At 47.4% G+C, this 25,911-nt stretch overlaps 1 protein-coding gene across 6 annotated transcripts in view; it reads left to right on the top strand.

Moving 5' to 3' along the window:
- NIN (ninein) overlaps nucleotides 1-25,911 on the top strand; it is a 134,638-nt gene that overhangs the window by 11,488 nt on the left and 97,239 nt on the right. For all 6 annotated transcript variants that reach the window (XM_089778273.1, XM_075926170.2, XM_089778275.1 and 3 more), the window contains exons 3-4: nucleotides 7,130-7,336; nucleotides 21,642-21,723. In XM_089778273.1, coding sequence (XP_089634399.1) covers nucleotides 7,151-7,336; nucleotides 21,642-21,723 — 268 coding nt within the window. In that variant the 5' untranslated portion in view covers nucleotides 7,130-7,150. The remainder of the gene's footprint in view (nucleotides 1-7,129; nucleotides 7,337-21,641; nucleotides 21,724-25,911) is intronic.

The raw sequence follows: 25,911 nt of genomic DNA, 5'->3' as shown, positions 1-25,911 counted from the left end.
CTCCCTGCGGCTCCCCCACTTATCGACTAATCAGCTAGTCGATGGAAAATCCATCGAGTAGTCGAATACACGAAGTTCAACATCCCGCATTGGTTTTGGTTTGGGTTTTCGTGCTGAAACCACGTGAAGGATTCTGAGATGTGGATTCACCGAAAAAAGGGCAACTTGGCGTGCTTCATGAGACCGGTTGAGAGCCCCCCGCGGTAGCCACACGTGGGTGGGAGAGGGGTGGCTGGAGTCTCTGCTTAAGCAGCGTGAGAGCCAACAGGAGATGGGGCAAGAAAATGATGTATGAAATTCAGTGTTATAAACACACAGTAATAGGCTCTGGAAAACAGCATCCCAGCTCTGCAGTGGTGGAGTCTACATTGGCTATTCCCACGCGAGAGAGATTAGGGAGTCATTGTGGGAGGATGTTTTCAGGGCACTATCCAATGTGATGGGGCAGTCAAAAAGCCTATCAAATGTTGGGGAGCATTAGGAAAAGAATGGCTTAGAAGACAGAACATATATTTCCTCTGTATAAATCTATGGCACTCCCACATCTTGCGTACTAGTTCCCCATCTCAAAAAAGGAATTGGAAAAGGTTCAGAAAAGGGCAGCAAAAATGATCCGATGTATGGAACAGCTTCCAGATGAAGAGAGATTAATAAGACTTGGACTTTTCATTTTGGACAAGAGAGGACTATGGGGGGATATGATAGAGGTCAATTATTTATTTTCTCCACTCCAGTCATGATTAAAGAAATGCTGTTTACGCCTCATAGATGACGAGGGTCATCCAATGAAATTAATAGGCAGCAGGTTTAAAAGAAACCAATGGAAGTATTTCTTCATGCAGAGCACAGTCAACCTCTGGAACTCCTTGCTGGAGGACGTTGTGAAGGTCAAGACTATAAAAGGCTTCAGAAAAGAGCTTGCTAAGTTCATGGGGGTGAGGTCCATCAATGGCTATTAGCCAGGATGGGCAGGGATGGTGTCCCATCCTCTTTTTGCCAGAATCTGGGAATGGGGAAGGATGGATCACTCAATGATTGCCTGTTTTATTCATTCCCTCTGCGGCACCTGGCATTGGCCACTGTCGGAAGAGAAGATACTGGGCTAGACGGACGCTTGGTCTGACCCAGTCTGGCCGTTCTTATTAGGGATGTGAAAATGTCTTACACGTGGAGGAGGGGGGTACAGGCAGCTCCCACCTGCCCCCCGACCGTTTGCTGCTGCCTCTGATACGTGCCTACCGGGATCCTGCATGTAACCGTGAAGGTAACTGCCGAGCCTGGCCCGTAACTTTCATATCCCTTACACTGAATGGTGGAGGGGAGGTTTATATGAGCCACATTTTGCCAGCCCGTGCCTGCCACCCGCACAAGTTCTGCAGGCTGGGACTCCGTCTCTATGACGTAGGAGCAGACCGCCCCCTTTTGATCCATCGGCGTCGTGCTCTAGGAGACACCGCACGCTGCCATGGTGGTTCTGACTCTGCTGCAATTTCTGCTCCTGCTGCCCCCTTCACCAGCCTGTTGTCTGAACACCCCAGCGAGTTGTGTAGATGAGGCCACGGGCGTTTCGGAGTCACCGTATCTGCAGTGGAGAACACAAGGGGCCTCGGTTCTTCGTTGTTCCTTCTCTTGTGCAGTCACTTGGGGGGTGAAGCGATTGCACCAGAGGCAGCGCAATGCAGAATCTAGCCCAGGGTGTCGAGAGCCTGGTCCGTTGGCTGCACCGTCTTCTCCCCAAGGGATTGCTGAAAGCTAATTCGCAACGAGCAGTGGCTTGAGGCAGCTTGATTGCTGATTAGCCCTCTGCTGCTCAGTGCTTGCACGATCTGATTTGGGGACTTGCTGTGTTCTTGAAGAGCGCCAGGTGTCTTCGGGGTTGCTTTCGTGGGCAGTGCTGTCGATAGCAGCCAGAGGAACTGGTGGGATCTGAAAGCCTACAGGTGTCCTGTAGTGCTAAAGAAAACTTTTGCTTTCACGTGATTTCATGGTCGCTGGCTACAGGAGACCCGCAAGGAGAAGGCGAGGAGATATCGGGGCTGGGCTTCTCAGAGACTCAAATTGCAAGTTTAAATCTAATACTAAATCTCCGAAATGTGGGAACTAGGGATGTAAGATCCCGTGTAATCAGTTAACCGGTTCAATGTTACGTTTCACTGGTTAACTGATTGCATGGAGGGCGGGTGGGGGGCTGCTCCAGACCGGCCAGGCCCACTGTGCTGCGGGGGGAGCTGTTCCAGCGCAGCTGGGCTGGCGTGTCCCTCACCCATGGCGTGGTGGGCCCAACTGGGCTGGAGTAGCCCCTCCACCCAGGTTACCTGTTATTTGGTAACCCGTAAGTATATATAAGAACATAAGAACGGCCAGACTGGGTCAGACCCATGGTCCTTCTAGCCCAGTGTCCTGACTTCCGACAGTGGCCAATGCCAGGTGCCTCAGAGGGAGTGAACAGAACATGGAATCATCAAGGGGTCCCTCCCCTGTCCTCCATTCCCAGCTTCTGACAAACAGACTAGGGACACCTTTCTTGCCCATCCTGGCTAATAAGTATTGATGGACCTAACCTCCATGAATTTATCTAGTTCTTTTTTGAACCCCGTTAAAAGTCCTGGCCTTCACAACATCCTCTGGCAAGGAGTTCTACAGGTTAACTGTGCACTGCGTGAAGAAATACTTCCTTTTGCTTGTTTTAAAGCTGTTACTTATTAATTCCATTTGATGACCCCTAGTTTTTATGTTACGGGAACAAGTAAATAACTTTTCCTTATTCACTTTCTCCTTGCCAGTCACAGTTTTATAGATCTCTATCATATTCCCCCTTAGTCTCCACTTTTCTAAGCAGAAAAGTCCCAGTCTTTTTAATACCAGGTAAGGGTGATGCTTCCTGGTTAACCAGTTAATCACTGACCTCCTTAGTGGGACTATTGCGATCTCAGGCCGCATGTTTGCAAACTGTCTAAAATGTGCTGGCTTAGACTATCAGCCTGTCCCTCCAGGCTCTCGGATCCCAGCACCTGTGGAGGTCTTGGGAGAAGGTTGTTTCCTTCTGATGACCATGGTGTGTCTCTGCCTATGTTGCCGTGCCTTGTTGCGTGTGTGTGACACAAATGCATATAAACGGCCATGCAAATATGTGCAGAAAGGTTGGTTGGTCAGCCAATTCCACGTGAGGCCAGGCGACCTCGTGAGGAGTTATGAATGATACGGCTTGTTCCTGAGTTTGAGGAAGGGGAACCAATGTACTGCGGACAGCGCCGGTACAGAAGCTGCCTTGTTGTGTCTGATCTCCTTGCTCAGTGTCATTAGCAGGGGTGGAAACACCAAAAACGGGCCGAACAAAATGACACGGTTGAGTGGAGTTCTTGGCAGTGTGTGTGTTTGTTTATTCATTTCTGCATTTCTGGCAGGAAATTGTGTTTCTATCCCGTGTGTTACTGGGATTTAGTCCTTTGATTGCTCATTTGAATAGCCCCAGGCTGAAATAACTTACTCCCTGACTTGAAGGCAGCGGGAGGCAGAGAAGCCCATGCAGGTGTGTGTGATTTGTTTAAATGTGCAGGCTGGCCCATTCTGCAGTGTCATGGCGTTCTGTTGCTGGGTTTGTTTTCAGAGAGGGGTTTAGCTCTGCTGCTCTTTCACTGAATGGCTCACCTTGCACGTGTCGTGGCTTGTCGCTTTTCCGTGCTCAGCATTAACGAGCTCTGAAAGTCAATAAGAGCACGGCGGGGCTCATTAGGATCACCGTGCCCTTTGCATGGTCTTGAGGCACAGGAGAGCATTGACCCACACGTGATGGAGCAGTGTACTAGGCTTTGCTTTGTGGCGTTCCTCTCATGAGTGCTGTCCTGGAGTCATGTGTAACCTGGCCAGTTCGCCTTAGCGTACTCACCGTGCATCATAGATGGCACATGATCAGGATTCATCACTGACTTTGGTTCGCTGGTGAGATCGTTAGCTTCCCCGGCCCCACGGGATATGAATGCTGATCCATGCCCCCACTTGGACGTGTGGCTCTCCTGAGATCAGTCTCGATAGACTCAGCTCTCCAGAGAAGGAAGATGTGTACAGGCTAATCAGCCACTGCAGAGAAAAACCTCCATTGGTCCTGTCATGTCGATCTCCTCAGTTGCTGTGGTCAGAAGCACTTGAGCTACCTGTAAAGAAAAAGGGGCAACCCTGACCCTCGTGTGGGTGTGTGTGGCGTAGGATGTGTGGAGAAGTCGGACTTGTTTCTTCCTAGGAAAGGGAAAACCCCAATTCACCACCAGAAGGACTGAATGTAGATGGTTGTGGATGGATTGTAGGTGGATTCTTCCTGCTGATAGACAGCCACCCAAGAGATGGGCAAGATGTAGGATGCTGAAGATGAAGCAAGCTAGCATGGCCCAGCGTGCAGTCTAATTGCAGAGGCCAAGGATAAAGGGGTGGAGGGCAGCTAAGATGTAACATGAGACATCTTAGATGATCGGTTCTAGAAGTTTGTCCCTTAGGGTATATCTAGAGTTGCATATGCGTGACACAACTTTTGTCGTACTTGGGTGCTTTAAAACCCCCCCGCTATGAACCACAAAGTTTTGCCACTTCAAGTGAAAATGTGACTGGTGCTTTGTCAGCAGGAGCATTCTCCTGCCGACCAAGTGAACCCCTCTCGTAGGGGCGGAAATATTTTGTCGGCCAAAGTGCAGACTGAACAGCATTCGCATAAGCCAGGGGTGTCCAAACTTTTTTCAAAGAGGGCCAGATTTGATGAAGTGAACATGCGCGAGGGCCGACCATTTTGCCTGACATTCTTTGAACCATTAAAATTAAATGCAAATTAACTATTTTATGCAAAGTTTATTGCAAACGGCATACTTTTCATTTCGTCACATGGATGACAAATCTAAACAAGTGTTAAATCACTCTGCCTTTCATATCTGAAGGCCAGATAAAAAAAAAAATCCAGGAAGCTGAAATATATGTCAGGAACATTGTAAAGTACATTACATATTATTGGTAATAAAGGTTGTCTGTCAACTTTTAAGTTCAAAAAATATGAACAGGAACATAACACCAAGTATACATGTTGTGTCCAAATATATTTATAACTGATTTAGACCATCTGATATTAACTGAGATTTTACAGTGTATTCATCTCAATACATATGGATTCGTTGGGGGCCATAAAAGACAGATATTGCCAAATTACCTGTGGGGCCGTATTAAACCAGAACACGGGCCGTAATTGGCCCGCGGGCCGGACTTTGGACATGCCTGGCATAAGCTGACTTTTAGCAACAAGGCTGTGTCCATACAGCCTTGTCACTAAAACCTGTGCTGTGTAGATATTCCCTTAGTCTTGCTTCAGACCTTTGAACTATAGTCAGCTCCAATGTACCTTCTTATCTTTTCCGTCCACGTGCGGAATAAATTTGTATGTGCACCAAGGCATGTGCAAATGTGCACCACCAGTAGAAACAAAAAGCCCCAGCTGTGGGCACTTTGCTAATCAGCTGACTGGCATTTAAATCTTTCCTGAGTGGCTGCACAAGCGCACTGCTTACAGGGAGCTCTGGTGAGTTCTGTTTTTACCTGGCCTGTTGTTTTTCTTCTTGCTAATGCAGACAGATCATTACCTAACCACCTAGGGAATCAATGGAGCTCTTGGGAACAATCTTTTCCTACCTCCCCATATCTGCTGGCTCCCGGGAAGCTAAACAAGCCATGTTTTGATGAACTGGTGTGAAGGGGCTAGTACTATCATGCAAACAGCAAAGCTATTTGCATCACCTTGACTCATTCAGTCATTTGTGGGGGGAGGAGGTGGCCCCCTCTGTGCAGTGCAGGAGTAATTATGAATTGGGTCTCTGCTGAATAAAGCTGAGCTAATGAGTGTTGCTAACCAGGCCTTCGGTGCTACACTCCAGCCACTCAGCCAAATGACACTCCTTGCAATGCGTGTTCATATTGAAGCTCATGTTCAGGGTAAGTTACGTGGTTCTGGTATTAACATAGGGTGATGCTTTCAGTCTGCTAAAGTTCACAGGTCAGGAATTGGGCCTAATTGTTCTGAAACCTTGAAAAAAACTTGCATGGGACTTGCCTTCTGCGATACATTTAACCACTGGGCTTCCGTGTGACCAAATGGGTCCTTTTTCTTAATTGAAATGGTGGTGCTGGGGGATTGAGAGAGAACTAAAAATCATCACAACCATGGTGGACTCCCATAACAGCATCCTAACAAGAAATCCCAAAGCCCTAACTAGTTTTTCCTAAATCTCTGCTAGAATCAGGGATCCATCTCTGTCTTCACAATAGAGACAGTGGGCGGTAACAGCTGACTTTTGAGTGTCTAAAGGTCGCTATGATCATCTTTCTTTCGCTGTCCACGTCTGTTGATGCAGATTGAGTGTTGCTGCAGGTAACGTGCGTGGGTGAGAAAATACGCTACTCTGTTGCTGGGCTGTGGAAGTCTGTAAAGCCAAGATGAGTTAGAGCTTCTGAAATACCCTCTGTGAAGAGGCACAGAGCCACTGAAGTAGCATGAATGTGTGTTCTCTTGCTCAGCGTTAGCAGTTGATTTGTTTCTCTTTTTGGGCGTTTTAGCCGGGTGTCACGTCAGCCCTTGGATTGCTACACTTCTCACTCGGCACTGCTGGTGAAGCTGTTTACTGTGCAATAACACAAGCACTAGGAATTACCAAACGCAATTAATAGGTTTGCATTTGGTGGTTTAAAACCAATCAAAGGAAGTTTTTTGTCATGCAGCACATAGTCAACCTGTGGAACTCCTTGCCAGAGGATGTTGTGAAGGCCAGGACTTTAACAGGGTTCAAAAAGAGCTAGGTAAATCCATGGAGGCTAGGTCCATCGGTGGCTGTTAGCCAGGATGGGCAGGAATAGTGTCCCTAGCCTCTGTTTGTCAGAAGTTGGGAATGGGCGATGGGAGGGATCACTGGATGGGAGGGATCATTCCCTCTGGGGCACCTGGCATTGGCCGCTGTCAGCAGACAGGATACCAGGCTAGATGGGCCTTTGTTCTGACCCAGCGTGGCCGTTCTTATGTTAATCGCCTGCATGGCTCAGCATGCAAAAGTGTGTCCAGTAAAGCCCCTTATCAGCCTAACGGTCCGATGTCTCTTCTTCCCCGCAGGCGAGCGTGGTGGGCGATGGGATGGGTGAAGCTGAGCAGGACCAGTATGAAGCCCGTCTCAAGGAGCTCTTCGACAGCTTTGACAGCACGGGCACTGGATCCCTGGGGCAGGAGGAGCTGACCGATCTGTGCCATGTGTTGCATCTCGAGGAGGTGGCCCCGGGAGCGCTGCAGCAGACACTGCTTCAAGGCAACCTTCTTGGCAGGGTAAGGCCGCCTGAGTGTGGAAAGAGGGCTTGGCAGGGGCCACGCGCCGCTCGCACGGTGGCTGGGTGTGCCCCGGTGTAGCTGTGCGTTCGAGGGGGAGGATAAAAAGTGCACGCACCCTGCTAGCTGCATCTCAGTAGGAGCCCATGGGAGCCTTCGGTTATTGGAATTACGAATCCTAGTCACGCCTGTAAATGGGGCACCTCCGTGACTTCTGCCCAGGAAAGAGACAACAAAAACCAGCAGTCAGTAAAGCTGCTTTTTCCTACACACCGTGTTTTGCAGGGCTTTGCTCAGGGCTCCGGCATACAGGCTAACGGCCCAACCTGGGCTGTTTCTAGGCTAAGGAAACACACAGCAGGGTACCGACTTACATTGGCACCAAGCCATAACATAGAGATTAGGGATGTAAAACCCCAATTTATTGTTAATCGGGTGGGGGACCTAAGGCCTGGGGGCCGGATGCGGCCCCTGGCTTGCCTGGATCCGGCCCCTCGATCCGGCCCCCACGCTGGTGCTTCAGTCCCCCCGACTATCTCCCCATGGAACTGGAGCAAACAGAATCTACTAGCCAGGACCCCCCAAGGCTCTGGTGTGTGAGGGGAATATGGGAAATGCCTGTCGTCTTCTCAGGCGCCACGTCAGTGAGTTTTTTATGGATTGATTGATTGATTTTTTGCTTCTCACTTGCCCCAATTGTTTTTTCTGTGGGTCAGCAGCCCCCGGCCCAAAAAAGGTTCCCCTCCCCTGGATTAACTGTTACGTTTAACCAGTTAACCAATGAACCTGAGGTTTCTTCCAGCTTTACGGTTCTGTGAAATGGGGAGAGCCGGTGGACTGGGGCTGCTGTGGCTAGGCTGGAGTGGCGCCCCGTCCCATCCACGATGGGCCCCGTGGGACTGGAGCAGCCCCCTGCCCGCCGTGGGAGGGGCGTCTCCAGCTTCTGCCGGTTAACCGTAACCGGTAAACACACCCATTAAGAGTGAGGCTTACCCGTTAACCAGTCCAACACTCACGTCCCTAGTAGACATGGTGCAGCGGGTTTTCTCTAGTGTGTTACCCAGCTGGACTGTACGGCTGCAGCATATGCACAGCAAGGGTTTGCGCAGATGTAACTGCGCTGATGTTGCTAGGTGAAGGATGGTGGCTGCTTCTCTCCTCCGCTCTACAAGATACTGACCCTGGCAAGGGACCGCCTTTCCTCTCCGCTGCCTGTAAGCATGAGCCAAGAGTGAGTCAATTGTGGCCTAATCTTTTCTGTAACAAAACAGCCTCCTTTCCCCCATGGCTTTCGCTTGAACTGCAGCAAGCGCGGCGGGCGAGTTCTGAAAGAGGAATTTGTGACGATGAGGAAGAAAGCTATTGCTAATTGCAGCATTTGTCAAGACTTTCAGTGCTGCTGCCTTCCTTAGTCTTTGGGCCGGAGTCCCAAGGCAGAGAGCAGTGACTTCTGCTTCAGCTGCTGCATGCACACTTGGGGTTGGTTTACCCACAAGTTTTTTTTAAAGTTGAGAGAGGCAGCTTCCTGATTTAATTAAATAGGGGCAGCTTTGTTTGGCACACTTGAGTTTAAACCTTTTTGCATCCGAGGTAGGATGGTGCATTGATTTTTCTTGCGCCTGTTACATAACATATCAACCAGATTTCAACCAATGTTTGTCCACGCACAAGGGTGAATCTGTCTAACTCCATCGGGGCGACATCCCATGTCTAGTTAAACAAGGGCAACTTTTAAATCAGCCCTGACGATTCTCCGTTGAACTTTCCATGCAAGCGTTCTGGCTTTGTTTCCGATTTGATATTATTTGTGTTAAAAGTGTTTGCCCTTTATTTTTATTCTGGGGTGGTAAAGTCCTTGTGTAAGAAGAAATCCTGCAACTTCGTGCTTCAGGCCCCTTCCAGATGGCAGGGAACGGGGGTGTTCCATCTTAATTATAAATAATTGAGGCCATTAGACAAAATTCTTAACACTGAGGCTAGTTTCAGACGTGACTTTGATCTCGTATATTTACAGTCTGTTGTATCCTCCTACTCTATAGAGAGCATGGGATTCCTTGAACATCACTGCTGTGATTTCTGGACATGCTGAGGAGCAGCTGTGGTCTGTGAATACATTCGCTGCCGCAGCTTCCCGCTTGCTAGCTGACGGAATCAGTGCGGAGTTATATTGAGTACTAGATTTGCTCCCGGCTTGTCTGGGTAACTGGTACAAGGGAATGCTCCTCAGTTTTTCAAGCAGATTAGGGTGCGATGGTTGCTTAACACACTTCGGTATCAGCCTGTTGCTCTGTGTGAACAAGGTTGCACCATGGGACCTTCACACTTGAAACAGATGGTCACATCTTGCCAGTGTGTCCTATTGCACAAGATGCTGGAAATGAGGAGCGTCTGCCCTGACTGCCTTTTTGACCTAAAACTCCCATTTAAATACACCAACTGCTAATTGCATCTTCAGAACAGAGCGAGGGGCAAGTTTCCTCCACTTCAGACAAGAGCAAGAATTTGACTAGGGATGTGAGCGTGGAGCCGAGTACACAGTTAACTGATGAGCCATGGCTTGTTGGTTAACCCTCTCAGCTACACGCACGACCAATGAGGCAGGGCTCGTCGGTTAACCCTCTCGCCTACACGCGCATGACTGATGAGTCAGGGCTCGTTGGTTAACCTTCTCGCCTACACGCGCACGACTGATGAGGCAGGGCTCGTCGGTTAACCTTCTCGCCTACACGCGCATGACTGATGAGGCAGGGCTCGTTGGTTAACCTTCTCGCCTACACGCGCACGACTGATGAGGCAGGGCTCGTCGGTTAACCTTCTCGCCTACACGCGCACGACTGATGAGTCAGGGCTCGTCGGTTAACCTTCTCGCCTACACGCGCACGACTGACGAGGCAGGGCTCGTCGGTTAACCTTCTCGCCTACACGCGCACGACTGATGAGGCAGGGCTCGTCGGTTAACCCTCTCGCCTACACGCGCATGACTGATGAGGCAGGGCTCGTCGGTTAACCTTCTCGCCTACACGCGCACGACTGATGAGTCAGGGCTCGTCGGTTAACCTTCTCGCCTACACGCGCACAACTGATGAGGCAGGGCTCGTCGGTTAACCTTCTCGCCTACACGCGCACGACTGATGAGGCAGGGCTCGTCGGTTAACCCTCTCGCCTACACGCGCATGACTGATGAGGCAGGGCTCGTCGGTTAACCTTCTCGCCTACACGCGCATGACTGATGAGGCAGGGCTCGTCGGTTAACCTTCTCGCCTACACGCGCATGACTGATGAGGCAGGGCTCGTCGGTTAACCTTCTCGCCTACACGCGCATGACTGATGAGGCAGGGCTCGTCGGTTAACCTTCTCGCCTACACGCGCATGACTGATGAGTCAGGGTTCGTTGGTTAACCTTCTCGCCTATACGCGCACGACCGATGAGGCAGGGCTCGTCTGTTAACCTTCTCACCTACACGCGCATGACTGATGAGGCAGGGCTCGTCGGTTAACCTTCTCACCTACACACGCATGACCGATGAGGCAGGGCTCGTCGGTTAACCTTCTCACCTACACGCGCATGACCAATGAGGCAGGGCTCGTCGGTTAACCTTCTCACCTACACGCGCATGACTGATGAGTCAGGGTTCGTTGGTTAACCCTCTCGCCTACACGCACGACTGATGAGGCAGGGCTCGTCGGTTAACCCTCTCGCCTACACGCGCACGACCGATGAGTCAGGGCTCGTCGGTTAACCCTCTCGTCTACACGCGCACCACCTCCCATCCCCGCTTCCTTTGTATGAGAGGCAGCCGGCGTGGGGGAGGGAGGTGGAAACCAGCTTTTAAACCAGCTCCCCACATGTGCCCGCTCCCACGAAGCTGCCTGCCCCCTCCCTACTGCCTTCCACAGAGGCAGCTGGGGGGAAGCCGGTGTTCCCTATGACTACCAGGGCCCATGGAGCACCCCCCTCCCCCCCCGCACACACACACATGCTGCTGCCTCTGAAGTGGCTCCCGCCCCCCCATGTAAATGTACATCTGCTGAAAATATCAGCAGATTCACATTTACCCAAATGCATTTTAACATCCCTAAATCTGACCTGAGAATTTCTCACCAAACCTAATCGCCCTAAGGCAAAATAATTTTGTAAGAGAGAAACTTCCTCTTTCTTGGGTGGATGTTCCCTTGCTGCTGCTAGGACTTGCTGCCAGGGAAATGTTAATGGCTACAATAGAAGGCTTTTGACCTTTCCAGTTGCAGCTCGGCATTTACTTGGCTACTCGCGACTTTCCACACCCACTCGAACTTTTCCCATTCAGACACAGGCACCCAGCTTCGTCGCGGGTTTCTAGGGAGGTCGTCAAGAGAATGGCAATAAATATTCTGCTCCTTACTAGAGATCTGTTCCATCAGCACCGGTCCAGCTCCTAGGCATGGGTCCTCACCCCACTCTTGAGTGGCTTTTGTTCTGTGTATTTAAAAAGAAACCCCGTTTTAACAGACACTGGTCTAGTGGGGGCGAGAACAGAATTGACTTGTCTAAGGAGCGGCACCTCAGAGCCATGTGCAAGCTTTTGTATTGGATATTTGCCTATGAATAATGAATACGTGAAGTCGCAGCATGTAGGATGGTGTTTGCCCAGTGCTCCGGTGATGAAAGTTTTACATGGCAATGCATATAGCAAATACGGCTTCTGATGTACATGGTGGTGATCTGGAGTCATGTCAGTTTGAATTAAGCTAACATACCACCTTCTTGGCATAAGATTCTAAGGCTCAACCAGTTCACGCTACCTTCGTGGTATGTCTTGGTTCCATAAATGCAAAGTGTCTTGCAGTAGGACTAGCCCTACTTTCTGTATTCTTTCTTATCAACATTGTGTACTAAGGCAGTGCTCAAAATAACCCCTAGAATTCCTCAGTGGGGTGTGTTTCTCCTGAAATACGGTAGCCGGGATTTCCCTCTGTTTTCTGGATTTCAACAGTTAACTTTGGTTCTTGGATCATAAATGCACAGTAGTGTCTAATGGGGGGGAAAATTTGGTGTTGGTGTGACTGTAAGCATCAGTTGTGTTTCTGTTTCAGCCACACTTGAAAAGGTGGTAAGTGGCTCCCAAAAGGAGCAGGCCTGTTCTCTGATTCAGAGGGTATGTCTACACTTGCACCCTCTTTTGAGAGAGGGATGCAAATGAAGACATTTGAAATGGCATATGAAGCCGTGATTTAAATATCCCGAGCTTCATTTGCATATTTGCGTTACGGCGCTATTTCGAAATAACACGCTGTTAAGACGTGGTTATTTTGAAATAGCGCCATAACGTGAATATGCAAATGAAGCGCGGGATATTTAAATCCCGGCTTCATTTGTCATTTCGAATGTCTTCATTTTGCATCCCTCTCTCGAAAGAGGGCGCAAGTGTAGACATACCCAGAGTGAAAATGTAAGGCAAGATCATGTAGCCATTGGATTGTGTTTTATCTGGTCCCTTAAGATAGCAAGAGCTTTCTGCTGACTTGTAATAGGCCAGTGTTTGCTGCTTGTGGCCGGGCCGTTCAGTTTTACAGCTACATAGATTCATAAAGATCTCCATAGCAATTCCTTGCATCGAATCAGCATTTAAAGCCGTCAACAACCTTTCTCCAGGGCCTCCACTATAAAGCCAGCTCTTTAAGGGAACTCGTCTTTCAAATGATTTTCAACAAAAGTTTCCACCCCACGATCTAAGTTTGAAGGACGACGAAAGAGTCTTTCCCTTTGTGTTCTATCAAAGCAGCATCCTAACTTTCCCCCTGATCCTGACTTTTTGTATTTGGAGGGCAGATACACCCATGCAAGCCTTGGTGCTGATGTGCCATTCCACTGTAAACTGTGCCTGGATTCAATTCAGATTGAATCCTGTAGCAATGCCAGGGGCTAAAACTCTGGTGTAGACAAGGCTGAAGACTCCCTAGGGGCATTCTCCAGGAGGGGATGGAAGAGATCTGGTTTCAGACCAATTCTCCTGATGTAAAAAGCAAACAGTCAAGCAGGCATAGAGAGCACCGGCTCATTTGTTTTCCTTTTGCCGCTCACCTGTAAAGGGCTGCCTGCTGGCTCCCGGAAATCTCTTATAAAAACTCTTAGCAAAGTCTGCCACAATAACATTCTGTGTGTCTCTTCCATTCTGTGGGTTTTTTTTGGAGGTATGGTTTTTTTTGCATTTAAAATGGGCTGTTTTAAGAATTCATCCATCCCCAGTTTATTCTCCACCTAAAGTTGTTCTGTGTGACAGTACAGTAGGTTGCTGTGGGAATAAATTCGCAAACAGAGGATTATGACTTCAAGCCGAGACTCTTCTGTGAAGAACAAGGGAAGGGAAATATAAGAAGCTGCTGCATCTCCCCTGGGAGAATCGGATAACTGGAAGAGCGTTGATTTGGATTGTGTTGAGGCAAGTCATGAAAATAATGACTAGTTTGACACAACAGCGCAAGGTCCTATGTTGCTATGATTCTGTGTTTCCTTTCTAGTGCTAATGAGGGCGCTAGTTTATCGGAAACGTCCTTCTTAAAATGGGACTCAGGATTTATAAACACTGCCAGGCAAATGCTGCAACCTGCAGTTCAATTAGCCCCTGATTACCATGGGGAAATAGAGCCATCCACTCTGCGTGCCTATTGTCTTCTGATTTACTTGTACTTGGAAAATTTGTCACACCTGGGATGACAAATTTGTCACACCTTGCCTTGCTCATGGGTGAATACAATATAATTTAGTCTTTGTCTTCCTCTTCCTTGTATGGAAGAGGAAGGATATGATATGGGGATATGATAGAGGTCTATAAAATCATGAGTGGTGTGGAGAGGGCCGATAAAGAAAAGTTAATTATTAGTTCCCTAAATAGAAGAACTAGAGGACACCAAATGAAATTAATGGGTAGCAGGTTTAAAACTAATAAAAGAAAGTTCTTCTTCACACAGTGCATAGTCAACCTGTGGAACTCCTTGCCAGAGGAGGCTGTGAAGGCTAGGACTATAACAGAGTTTAAAGAGAAGCTAGATAATTTCATGGAGGTTAGGTCCATAAAAGGCTATTAGCCAGGGGATAAAATGGTGTCCTTGGCCTCTGTTTGTCAGAGGCTGGAGAGAGATGGCAGAAGACAAATCGCTTGATCATTGTCTTCAGTCCACCCTCTCTGGGGCACCTGGTGCTGGCCACTGTCAGCAGACAGGATACTGGGCTAGAAGGACCTTTGGTCTGACCCAGTACGGCCGTTCTTATGGACGTGATAAGTAGACGGTGTGCACGGGATGAGAAATCCCTAGGATAATTTTGCACGGCTTTCATAAATAGTGCACCAAACCCAACTTTTTCCCCGCTGCAATTTTTTTTCTCCTAGCAGCCTAAACCTGCTAAATAGTGGCAATAATTGTAAAGCCTGACCTTTGCTCTTTTACTTGTTTGGTACAGTGTCTAATACAATGGGTCCCTGACCCTCATTTAGGCCTGGGCTGCTAATACCATACAGAAATAATGCTGTGTCATTCTGCTCCATTGTACTTCCTGTTTGTTATGCTATAGGAGCTTTGTAGTATATGCTGTTCCAGCTGTTTGCATGGCCTACAAACTTGAGAGCTGCACCAGTTGCTAGATTCTGAAATGTCATTAGGGCTGTCTTTAATTGTCATCTAAAGCACTTTGGAAAGAGCATTGCACTTTAAATATGCTATAACTAGATTTCACCCCTGTACTTTCCTCCTTTCTGTTCTGAACGGGCTTACAGTACTTTTTTTTTCTTCATATCTTAGGTTTCTAAGATTATTTTTCAAAAGTTGAGATTAATGGAGCTACACCAGAACCTCAGAGTTACAAACACCTTGAAAATGGAGGTTGTAATTCTGAAATGCCTGAAATCCTGTAAAAATTTTTTCCAGTGGTTCTTTCAAAAGTTTACAAGTGAACATGGACTCACTACAGCTTTGAAACTTTACTATTCAGGATTAAAATGCTGCTTTCCCTTTTTATATATATATATATATATATATATTTAGTTTACGTTTAATGCAGTGTTGTGTGTGCTTTTATTTGTCTCTGCTGCTGCCTGATTATATACGTCCAAATGATGGCTAACTCCTCAGTTCGTAACTCTGAGGTTGTAGTGTGTGTTCAGTAGAGGTGCTGGTGTATTCACAGTGGCTTAGCTGTACTGCAGATTTATCTGATAGAACAATATCTCTACTTCCGTAACTTGGCAAGCATTTTTGTTTTAGGGATGTAAATTCTCGTTTAATTGGTTAACTAGTATGGATTAACCAAGTAAAGGGGGGCAGACCCCTTCCTGTGACAGTTGGGGGGCTGCTCCATCCCCCAGCAGTTAACTGGTTAACTTTTTACATCCCTATTTTGTGTCTCTGAACTCTACCTCTGCTGGCCTTTAAAAATGGCTGGGACATAAATGTGTCAGTAAAGACAAAGTATGATGACAGTTGTCATTGCTTGAAGATCTCTAGCGTAAAGCAACAATTAGATTTTAAAACCACAACTTATTGAGGTGCTGTCTGTCTGGGGGTTCCACGGTCAGTTCTTTGAGTGTGTTCCTTTTTAGTTTTAGCTGTCGAATTTTCCTCCCTCTTAATTTTTGTGTGTGACAGACTCATACAAACATAAGTCGTTTCCCTTGGACTGTCAAGGTCAAATGTGCAACATGAACCAAAAGAGAATAATTCTCCCCCTCTGCTTCCCATCTTTGGCTTTAACGATTTTCACTGTTTGACAGAAACAAGTTTAAGAAACAAACGTGCAGTCTTTCAGTTGACCACGTCCGTCTAGCAGCTAAATCTTAGTGTTCAGAGAACACGCCAAATTAGATCCCTCACCAGAGGCAGCCCCGCCCTTTTCCAGTGTGATGACTTGTATTTTTGCCATCCTTTCCTTTATAGTCTCCATTTTGGACAGGGAAAGGTGGCCATTGGATGGACCACCTGTCTGTTTTCTCAAGGACCCAGGGTTCTTGTTTTACTGCTGAACGCCCTATTCTTGTAACTTGCAGTGCTGTATTGTAGGACTAATTATTTGCATTCTTAATCCCATTGCATAGCTGATTGCAATGTTAATTTTTTTAAGACTACTATCAGCTCCTTCCCTGAAGACTAATCTCTTTTGGATTCTGCTTGAAGCAGTCATGGTGAAATTGCTTCGTGTGATAAAAGGGAAAGCCATCTGTCCTGTGTGCAGCTGTTTGGCTAGAGTTAAACACCCAGGGAAGCATGTGGGTCCCCCTTCCCTTCGTTAACAGTGATTGTAAAACTCATTCAGTTGCGTAGCAAACTCTGACTTGGCAGGAAATATCCCTGTAAGCCTTTAGCAGTAATCAACAGCTTCCTTTAAAACAATGAGGACTTTGTTAGGTGAGAACAATACGCTGATACTTTTGCTCCCCTATGCGCTAGCTATACGTACTTATGGGGCTATTCTTCACACTGCTCAGAGAGGTACCTGAGTAATTCCTACTAGTAATTGGCTGTATCCCTTGCATACTGGTGAAAAACAGACACCCCCCCCCCGCCCTTTTCTGCACGTGTTGCTCCTCATGAATGTTCGCCAGCAATGTACAAGTAGCAGGAGTTTGTTCTATATAGTACATTAGGAATAATCCACTAACTAAATTAAGCAACAAGCCCATGTGAGTGATGTGTAGGAGTCATGTCTAATAGTATTTTAGCAGTGTTTTCAACCACTCGTTAGCTAAAGTGGATTATATGTAATTTACACCCCTGAATTTGCACAGTTGGCTTTAATGAGCCTTTTGGTGCACTGATGGATGGATAACTTTGGCAGTCCCCCAACTAAATCTTTATGGATGCTAAGGTTTTTAAGGGCCTGGTACTTCAGGTGGCTGTGACCGGACTTGCCTTCTTGCTTGACAGCACTCTCAGATTTGAGAGCAAATTGCAGGAGACGCAGCAAGGGATGTGAAAGGAGACCCAGTATTCCATCTACACAGGAACATTGATTTAAAGCTGCCCACTGATAGCAGTAGGCCTTCTGAACGGCTGTGGAAAATGGTGTAACTATTCCTATATTTAACCCTGGTCTAGGGTACCCTGATGTTATTAGAGGCCAGTTTCCTAGTGCTGACTCGGAAGTCTCCCCGCCCCCCAAGAAGCTGATGCGAGGCGGGGGGACTGTTAATCTAACGCCTTCATCTTTTATTCATGTTCATTTAGTTTAAATGTCAAGTTTTTTTTTAATCAGGCGCATTCTTCCATCCCTGTAAGCTGCCCTTTGAAGTAGACCAGCATTTTGAAATATACAGTACGTAGAATGAATGGCAGCAATTAGTATTCTGATGAAGCAGTGTCTAACAAGTTTCTTTGCCGAACACGTATCGAACGTGGCTTAATTACTTCTTGGGCCTGTGTTTAAACATCTAATGGTGATTTGCATAGCTTGAACTGTTAAGGCCCCAATTCATTTCTGTGAGCAGATGAGCAGCAGTGAAATTTTTTTTTATCCTTTGCAGAAGTGTGCGAGTACAGCAATCTGCACTTTGCTACTCTGTCCAGATGCTGTGTGACCTACCCTGGAATGAGGATAAATCTCTCTCTCTCTGGCTTTGTCCTTCACCTAATAAAGGGGCAGATTTTTTAGCCTCAGGGTAACTAACATATGTGAGCTGTCCTGAGGTTAAAAAACTTGGTAGTTCTTACTCAGTGGAGCAAACTAGGGGCATAGTGTTGCCCTCAGCTAGTTTTCCTCATGGTAAAAGTAAAGTGTCTTGTCATCAATATTTACCTCAGGGTAGGTCACCTTGCTTAGGTTTAACCCAAGGTAAAAAACCCACACCCCTTGGAGTAAGATGACGGCAGAAACAAAAGTCCATGTAGCGCAGGCCTGGTTTGAGGCCTTAGGCCTAGCTAACAATGGACAAAACTTGGCTAATATAAAGCAAAGCTAAGCTGTGAGCAAGAGGAGGCTTCTGCTCACAGAACTTGGCTTGGCTTCAGATTAGGCCTGTTCTACATGGACTTTTGTTTCAGGCCCTCATCTTACTCTACCCCTTTGTGCTTATCTGGTTATGAGGGCACGGGGCTTTGCCTTTTAAATGTATTGAGAGCCTGCCGCGGTAGTTACCAGCTTGGGCTTGAACATTAGAGCTTCCAGTGCTTTGCAGCAGTAGTGTAGTTATGTGTAGACGAGGCCTCGGCCATTAGTGCCATTAGCTCAGGATGCTTTTCAGGAAGGGGGAAAAAAAGTCTTGTCCAATGCTAAGAACTCTACTCAAATTCATCTGGCTGAAAGGGAGTTCCCTGAGGTTAGCCATGGCTTGCAGCTGAGCCATATTAAGTAGCTTCACCCGTTGTCCCGTCGTTTTCTTTTTCTGGCTCGCTGGGCAAACTGGAGGCAGCTGTGCCGCCTGGGTGTCGGGGATTGCTGGCATTCTGAAATACGATTCTGCGAATGAGGCTGTCCCCCTTCCGCATTAGTTCAGAGCCGCAAAGAACCAGCACTGCTTATAGGGAACGCGGAAAGACCAGGATGACAGGAATGCATGGATTCAAATCACATGTGGGAATCTGTCCTCCCACTTCTTGTGGTACCATATTTAAAACCCGAGACTTCTAGTCCTGTCGATGACCTTGAAAATAAATCTAAGCCGATGCACTGCTGCTTTAATCTGTCAGGATGCAGGCTCAAGACGCTAGCGCCAAAAGGTGTGAAATTCCCCCCTTCATTTCAGTGAGCGATCTGAGGCTTAATTATGGCTATTTATAAGCATTTCTGTGTCACTTGTTACCATATGGCTACTAGGACGCTAAGTATTTCACTGTGCATTAGGGATGTGAACGACTAGTTGACTATCTGATAAGCAAATGCTTATTGGCTAGTTGACTAGTTGCCCCCCCCCCCATTTGCTACTTCTATCAGAGGCAGCAGGGGGGGGAGGGGAGGGAAGGGATGTGTGCTTCAAAGCGACAGCACCGTGTGGAGCCCAGGGCCAGACCCTGGGTTCTCTGTGGCACTGCTGCTTTGAAAAGCCGCATGCAGCCCAGGTGGGGTGTTCCCAGACTGCATGCAGTGTTTAAAAGCAGCAGCGCCGCATGGATCCTGGAGTCAGTGGGGGAGTCCCAGCTGACCCCGGGCTCCATCTGGCGCTACCTCTTTGAAACGCCGCGGGGGCAGGGGTCAGTGGGATGTGTCTCCTGCTGGCCCTGTGCTCCCCTCAGGGCTTTTGCCTTTGAAGTGTAGCAACAGCCCTGGTGCTGTTGCTACACTTCAAAGGCAGAAGCGCCCTTATTGACAAATCGAATAGTCGATACAAATTGCATCACCTATTCAATTAGCCAAATCGGAATTTTACATCCCTTCTGTGGATAGTGAAACCAGAAATCTCCAGCTACCGAAATGTTCATTCACTCAAACATTTCACAGAACAGCTGAACAAGAAACTTAAAACTAGTCTAGCTAGAGAACTCAAACAGGCGCTAGTCTGCACTGTCCAGGAGGTAGGACAGGTCTCTTGTAGCTAACTACTATTAAGTCAGGATCATGCACATAGTTTGGTGTTCGAATTCTCCCCTTCATTGGGCAACTGAGCTGCTGTCTAGAGTTGTCCGCAGTTGGCGTCAGAATGGAGTCTGCCTTTGCCACCAGCTAACCCCATAACTTTTCCAGAATGCAGCAGCTGGTTTACTTAGCAATACTGACCTCGGGGATTGCATCAGCAACGTGTTGTGCTCCCTGTTCTAGCTCCTCAAAGACGACAGCAGCCAATTAAAGGTCTCAGCCCTGGTATCAGAGCTCTCTATGGGAATGGACCTAGCTACCTGAGATCACGCCACCTTTCCCGCCAGGACTTCTGTGTTCCCCTGGGACTCTGTCAAACAACCGGCAAGGGGAGCCTCAGGAGTGCCACAGACAGAAGGTTGATAGGAGCTGGGCTTAGGCCAGCAAGCTTCCTCCTCCAGGAGGAGAGGCCGTAAGTCTTGCTGCTTTCCGAGCTCAAGGGAAAATGTTCAACTAGTACTTAGTTTTAGAGCTGAGCACTAACTCGTGCTTTTTACCTCAGTGGTTGACCCCAAAAATCCAGAGTGGGGGGTGGAAACCATGCGTGTTTTGAGCTAAAAATAGCTTTCTTTTTCCTTGCCAAAATGGAACTTTGAAAGAATTGTATTTGGGTCAGTTTGAAATGAAATGTTGATTTGAAACGAACAGTTTTGATGGTTCCATTTTTTTTTCTCCCGGGGTACGTCTAGGAGAGATCCCGTCGACAAAGCTTCTGTCAACAAAGAGCGTCTAGACTACATCCAGTTCTGTCGACAAAGCAAGCTGCTTTGTCGACATGACAGTGTAGATGCAAAGGACAGTGTAGATGCACTAATGTCTTCTGTCGAGAGAACTCTGTCGACAAAAGGCATTATTCCTCGTAGAATGAGGTTTACAGCCGTCGACAAAACTGCTGAGTTCTCTTGACGTTATGTCGACAGAACTCAGCGGCAGTGTAGTATTGGCAGGTATAGTATAGTAGGTATAGTATATTGGCAGGTACAGTATTGTCAACAAAAGTCCACTTTTGTCGACAAAACCCTGTAGTCTAGACACACCCCCAGCGTTTTGGATGCAATACACGCTTTTTCAATGATGTTGGTATTTTTTGCCAGCTGTTTAACTTCACTTCACTGCGTTCACACTCAGACTTGCCTGACCACTCAAACACTCTCCAAAGACACTCAGGCTGTCTGTCTTAGATTGGGAAGGAAGAGAAGATGATCTGAGTGTCTCCTTAAATATAAAGCACTGTACTTCAAACACGAAGAGAAATCAAGCTGCTGTAACAGGTGCTGAGAAGAGACTGGGTTGGGCAAGGTGTGGAGGTAACAGTGATGTCTGAAGACTCTAAGTGGGGCTAATCTTGCAGCCTTATATTTTGAAAGATGCTCTGGCAGTCACCCATCAAGAGTGGTTTGCTTGGAAGCACCATGATAATCACTGGTCTACAGAAGAATCCACCTGATGCGTCAAAATGGCTTTCCTACAACACACAGCTGTATTGTTGTGGTCTGTCTAAAGGGAAGTCTCTTGGTGTCCTTGACGCCTTTTTTCCCCCAGAGCCCAGTAAACAAAGTTCAGGCTGATTTGTGACTTTTGCAATAGTTTTTAGTTTTTAAACAAATCTGTGCCTTCAAAGAAGTGTCCCGGGTATGGATGGAGCACTAACAAACTCCTTTGGGTGAGCAACGCTGACTCCCTTCAGACTGTTCCCTGGGATTTGCTTGCCTGTGTTAAAGGCTCTGGCTGATTGAATTATTTCATTTATTTGTCTTTTTCTCTTTCAAGGTCCACTTTGACCAGTTTAAAGAAGCACTGATCCTTATCTTATCTCGGACCTTATCCAATGAGGAAGATTTCCAAGAACCAGGTAACGTTTCTCTTAATGTGTTTGACGAAACCTTTTCTATGGTGGAGAAAAGAGGATCCCAGCAGCATTCGTACAGAGACGTGGACACACGTGCTGGGGCTGACTAAAACAAAGGCATTTTTCGTGTTCCTTTGGCAGAACTTCCTTTCTGAAAACCTGTTAGAAGCTGCTGGAAGTGGGAGAGGGGAGAATTCTGGTCGATGGCAGCAAATCGCTTTGGTTTTATGTGTGTTTTACTGGGTGCTTATAGCCCACGTCTGACCACGGTCTGAATGCCTGGACAGACGTGAGGAGTTCTAGAATCCCTGTCTCACAGAACTCAGCAAGAAATGATTGGCTGGAAGGGACTGTGAGGTCATCTAGTCCCGCCCACAATGCCGTGGCGGGACCAAGTCTACCTATACCATCCCTGACAGGTGTTGGTCTGACCTGGTCTTAGAAAGCTCCACTGATGGGGACGCCACAACCTCCCATAGTGACGTCTTGTTGTATATGTCCCAGTGTGGTAGGAGCCTCACGCAAACAAGTACACGCCCTGATGAATCCTTAGCTGAATCCATAAATTAAGTTTTACCTTCCAAACTCCTGGAACTTCAGAGAAATACTTAACATTGATGTGGAGAGACAGTGTGAAAACTAGCACTCGCTGGGTGAAATGAGACCTGCAGAGCTGTGTACTGCTCTCCTCTTCTTTGAGTGAGGCCAGGTAGATGGTTAAAGTTACTTCATTTAATTAGAGAGAGGGGATGATCGTGTGGCTTAGGCGCTGGACTGGGCCTTGGGAGATGTGGATCCAAGTCAGGTAATGCCTCTGTAGTTTGAGTTCTCAGTTGTGGAATGGGGAAACTGCCTTTTCCCTTTCATTTCTGTCTCTTCTGTTTAGAGCATTGGCTCTTCAGGGCAGGGTCTTCAAACCAAAGAACCCAGTCGGGTTCTGATCGTCATTTCAGCTTTTACAGGCTACAGTAATGTTGACACCGATCATGTGAGATTTTTATGACCGAATATAAGAGCCTGGCTCATTTCACGTGGCAAACAGAGGCACTTCACATCTACACCTCCCCCCCCCCCCTAAAGTGAGCCAGCTCGTTGCAATATTTGAGTGATCCTAAAGAGGGTTGGGGGAGGGAGGGATGGCAGGCCTGGCCAGCAGTAATGGAGACCATGAAGATGGTTCACTTACATAGGATGCCAGCATGTAATGACGCTCTCTTCTGTCTGCTCTCTGCTGACCTTTAACCCAAGTTTTGTAATTTCAGTTTGATAAAATCTCGGTTCATTGTCTAGTCCTTCTTGGACGTCTGAAAGGAAATGACCATGGGTGCTCTGAAAAGCTGAGATTAACTTTTACAATGAGCAACAAAAATTGTCACTTTTGTCGTCTGACTTGACTCTGCTCTTGACTTTTCCAACTTCTGTGAGGATCCCTCCCGAGGATTATGCCCTAGGCTCGACTGAGGACTGTTTTGCATGGTCTGGTTGCAGCAAGTGTGCAAACGCAGGCTGCAGCTCCATATGGTGGCTCGTAGCTATGCACCTCACTGTTGCAGAGATACTTATCTTTGCTCCCCAGAAGAGTGTTGCTGGTTGTAGTATCTGAGTAACTAATCTAGTGAGCACAAGAAAGGAATCCCCCACAGTGCCTGGCTTAATGCTTTCTGAAGAACAAGTTGTACTCTGCGGTTTTTCTTAGCCTTAAATGGCTCCTTTTGAGTGTCAGAAATGTGACTAGCTTTCAGTTTGTCCCCTCTTCGTTGGAAGGAAGGCGTCTCATTGCTATGGAGATGCTAGGACCGCATATAATAATTGGCTTGCCAGGGCAACAGTGATTGCCAGCTAACTTCTGGTGAGCGCTAGATATCTCCCAGACGCTAAGGTGGTAGTTTTGACTCCCTTGCATTTTACACCCGCTGGTGAAAGACGTAAAAAAAGGGGCATATAAAAGATGTAAAAGAGTGGGACCTTGTTAGTTTCTTAGCATTGCAGTAGCACAGTGACTTGTTCAGTTGGACTTGCTAACCCTCCACTTCTTTGGGCAAGTTCTTCTTTCCCTAAGATTCAGTCGTGGCAGGTGAGAACACATGGATCCATCTGTCAGGTCCTGGATGACTTGCTTCCTAGGCCAGGAGGGATAAGGGGCGGCCTGATGGTAAGGTGGAAGGGCGGGTTCCCACGTGGCCTAGGGGATAGGGCGCTCGCAGTTTCAGTTCTAGAATGGAATAGGCACTCTAAAATTTTCCTCAATTCTTAGTGGCTGGCTAAAGAGCAGCTTTATAGGCCTGGTAGAGACTCGTTCTGCCTCTCCTGTAAAGTTAGTGGCCAGTGGAGGGAGATGAGGTGGAAAACGGTAACTGGCAACAGAAAAAAAAAAATTCCAGGATCCCACGTGGTTAGCTGGGAAGTTTGGACCCACTGAGGCAGGGCCAGCAGACTGAGAGAGAAGACATGTATCCCTGTGTAAGGGGGTATTTGTTCCCTAGTAAATTAAACATCCGCCCGTTGAGAGGTTAAGCTTGTTTGTGAAGATTTGTAAGAGATAATGCCCAACAACAATGACGAGCCAGGCCGGGATAGCGCTTCTAAAGGCTGAAACGCAGCAGGAGAAATCCGGAGCCGCTGCCTTTGGGAGGGCTGGGGCCCTGTCACACACTGAAAGGAATTCTGTAAGAACTTGAAGCAAACATGAGGTTTCCAGGCTGCTGCTGCATCTCTGGTTACGAAGTGTGACCACGCAGGCCATTGGATGGCCCATTTCATAGAATCAGAATCCTAGAATACTAGGACTGGAAGGGACCTCGAGAGGTTGAGTCCAGTCCCCTGCCCCCATGACAGGACCAAATACTGTCTAGACCATCCCTGATAGACATTTATCTAACCTACTCTTAAATATCTCCAGAGATGGAGACTCCACAACCTCCCTGGGCAATTTATTCCAGTGTTTGACTACTCTGACAGTTAGGAACTTTTTCCTAATGTCCAAACGAAACCTCCCTTGCTGCAGTTTAAGCCCATTGCTTCTTGTTCTATCCTCAGAGGCCAAGATGAACAAGTTTTCTTCCTTCTCCTTATGACACCCTTTTAGATACCTGAAAACAGCTATCATATCCCCCCTCAGTCTTCTCTTTTCTAAACTAAACAAACCCAATTCTTTCAGCCTTCCTTCATAGGCCAGGTTCTCTAGACCTTTCATCATTCTTGTTGCTCTTCTCTGGACCCGCTCCAATTTCTCCACATCTTTCTTGAAATGCGGTGCCCAGAACTGGACACAATACTCCAACCGAGGCCTAACCAGCGCAGAGTAGAACAGAAGAATGACTTCTCGTGTCTTGCTCACAACACACCTGTTAATGCATCCCAGAATCATGTTGGCTTTCTTTGCAACAGCATCACACTGCTGACTCTCATTCAGCTTGTGGTCCACTATCACCCCTAGATCCCTTTCTGCCGTACTCCTTCCTAGACAGTCGCTTCCCATTCTGTATGTGTGAAACTGATTGTTCCTTCCTAAGCGGAGCACTGTGCATTTGTCCTTATTAAACTTCATCCTGTTCATCTCAGACCATTTCTCCAATTTGTCCAGATCATTTTGAATTATGATCCTATTTATTGACATAGTGGCCACGTTAGTGGGACAAGGTCTGTCAGTGCATTGTAAGCCCATGGACCTGAGAGCTGAAGTCTTCATAGCTTTCATTAAAACAGATAACCTGCTAAACAGACTGAAGATTTTTGGGGAAACAAATTGGATTAATTGGTCTTCCTGAGGGAAAATGCCTGGACTGCTTTTTAAGGTCTGCGAGTTCCATATGTATCATTGAAACACAGCTGACAGTCCAGTATGCTCTGAAATCATGCATAGAGCAGAAGAAATGCTGAGCATGTTATAGGAAGAGAAATCCTATTTACTGCAGCTGCTGTCCAAGATAGAAATCTGACAACTGCAGAATATATTCCAGTTATTTTCAGAAGAGCAGAGAGTTCTGTTCTACCCCGTTCTGAGGGTGACTTGGGAAAATCCCTTTCTATAAGAGAAGTGTCTATCCGAAGCATCTCTGTTTTTCTCAGCCACGTTCCAGGTCGGCCATTTGGCACAAAAATGTCTGGACAATTTAAGTGAAGCTCAAGGGGGCTGACAATGCAGAGATGTAATGCTTCAGACCGCTCATTGACTGTTAGCCATTCTCCTTT

This window comes from Pelodiscus sinensis, chromosome 5 (genome assembly GCF_052426305.1).
Source record: "Pelodiscus sinensis isolate ZL-2025 chromosome 5, ASM5242630v1, whole genome shotgun sequence".
NCBI classification, from domain to species: Eukaryota; Metazoa; Chordata; order Testudines; family Trionychidae; genus Pelodiscus; species Pelodiscus sinensis.
This window is presented reverse-complemented; position numbering and strand designations above follow the sequence as displayed.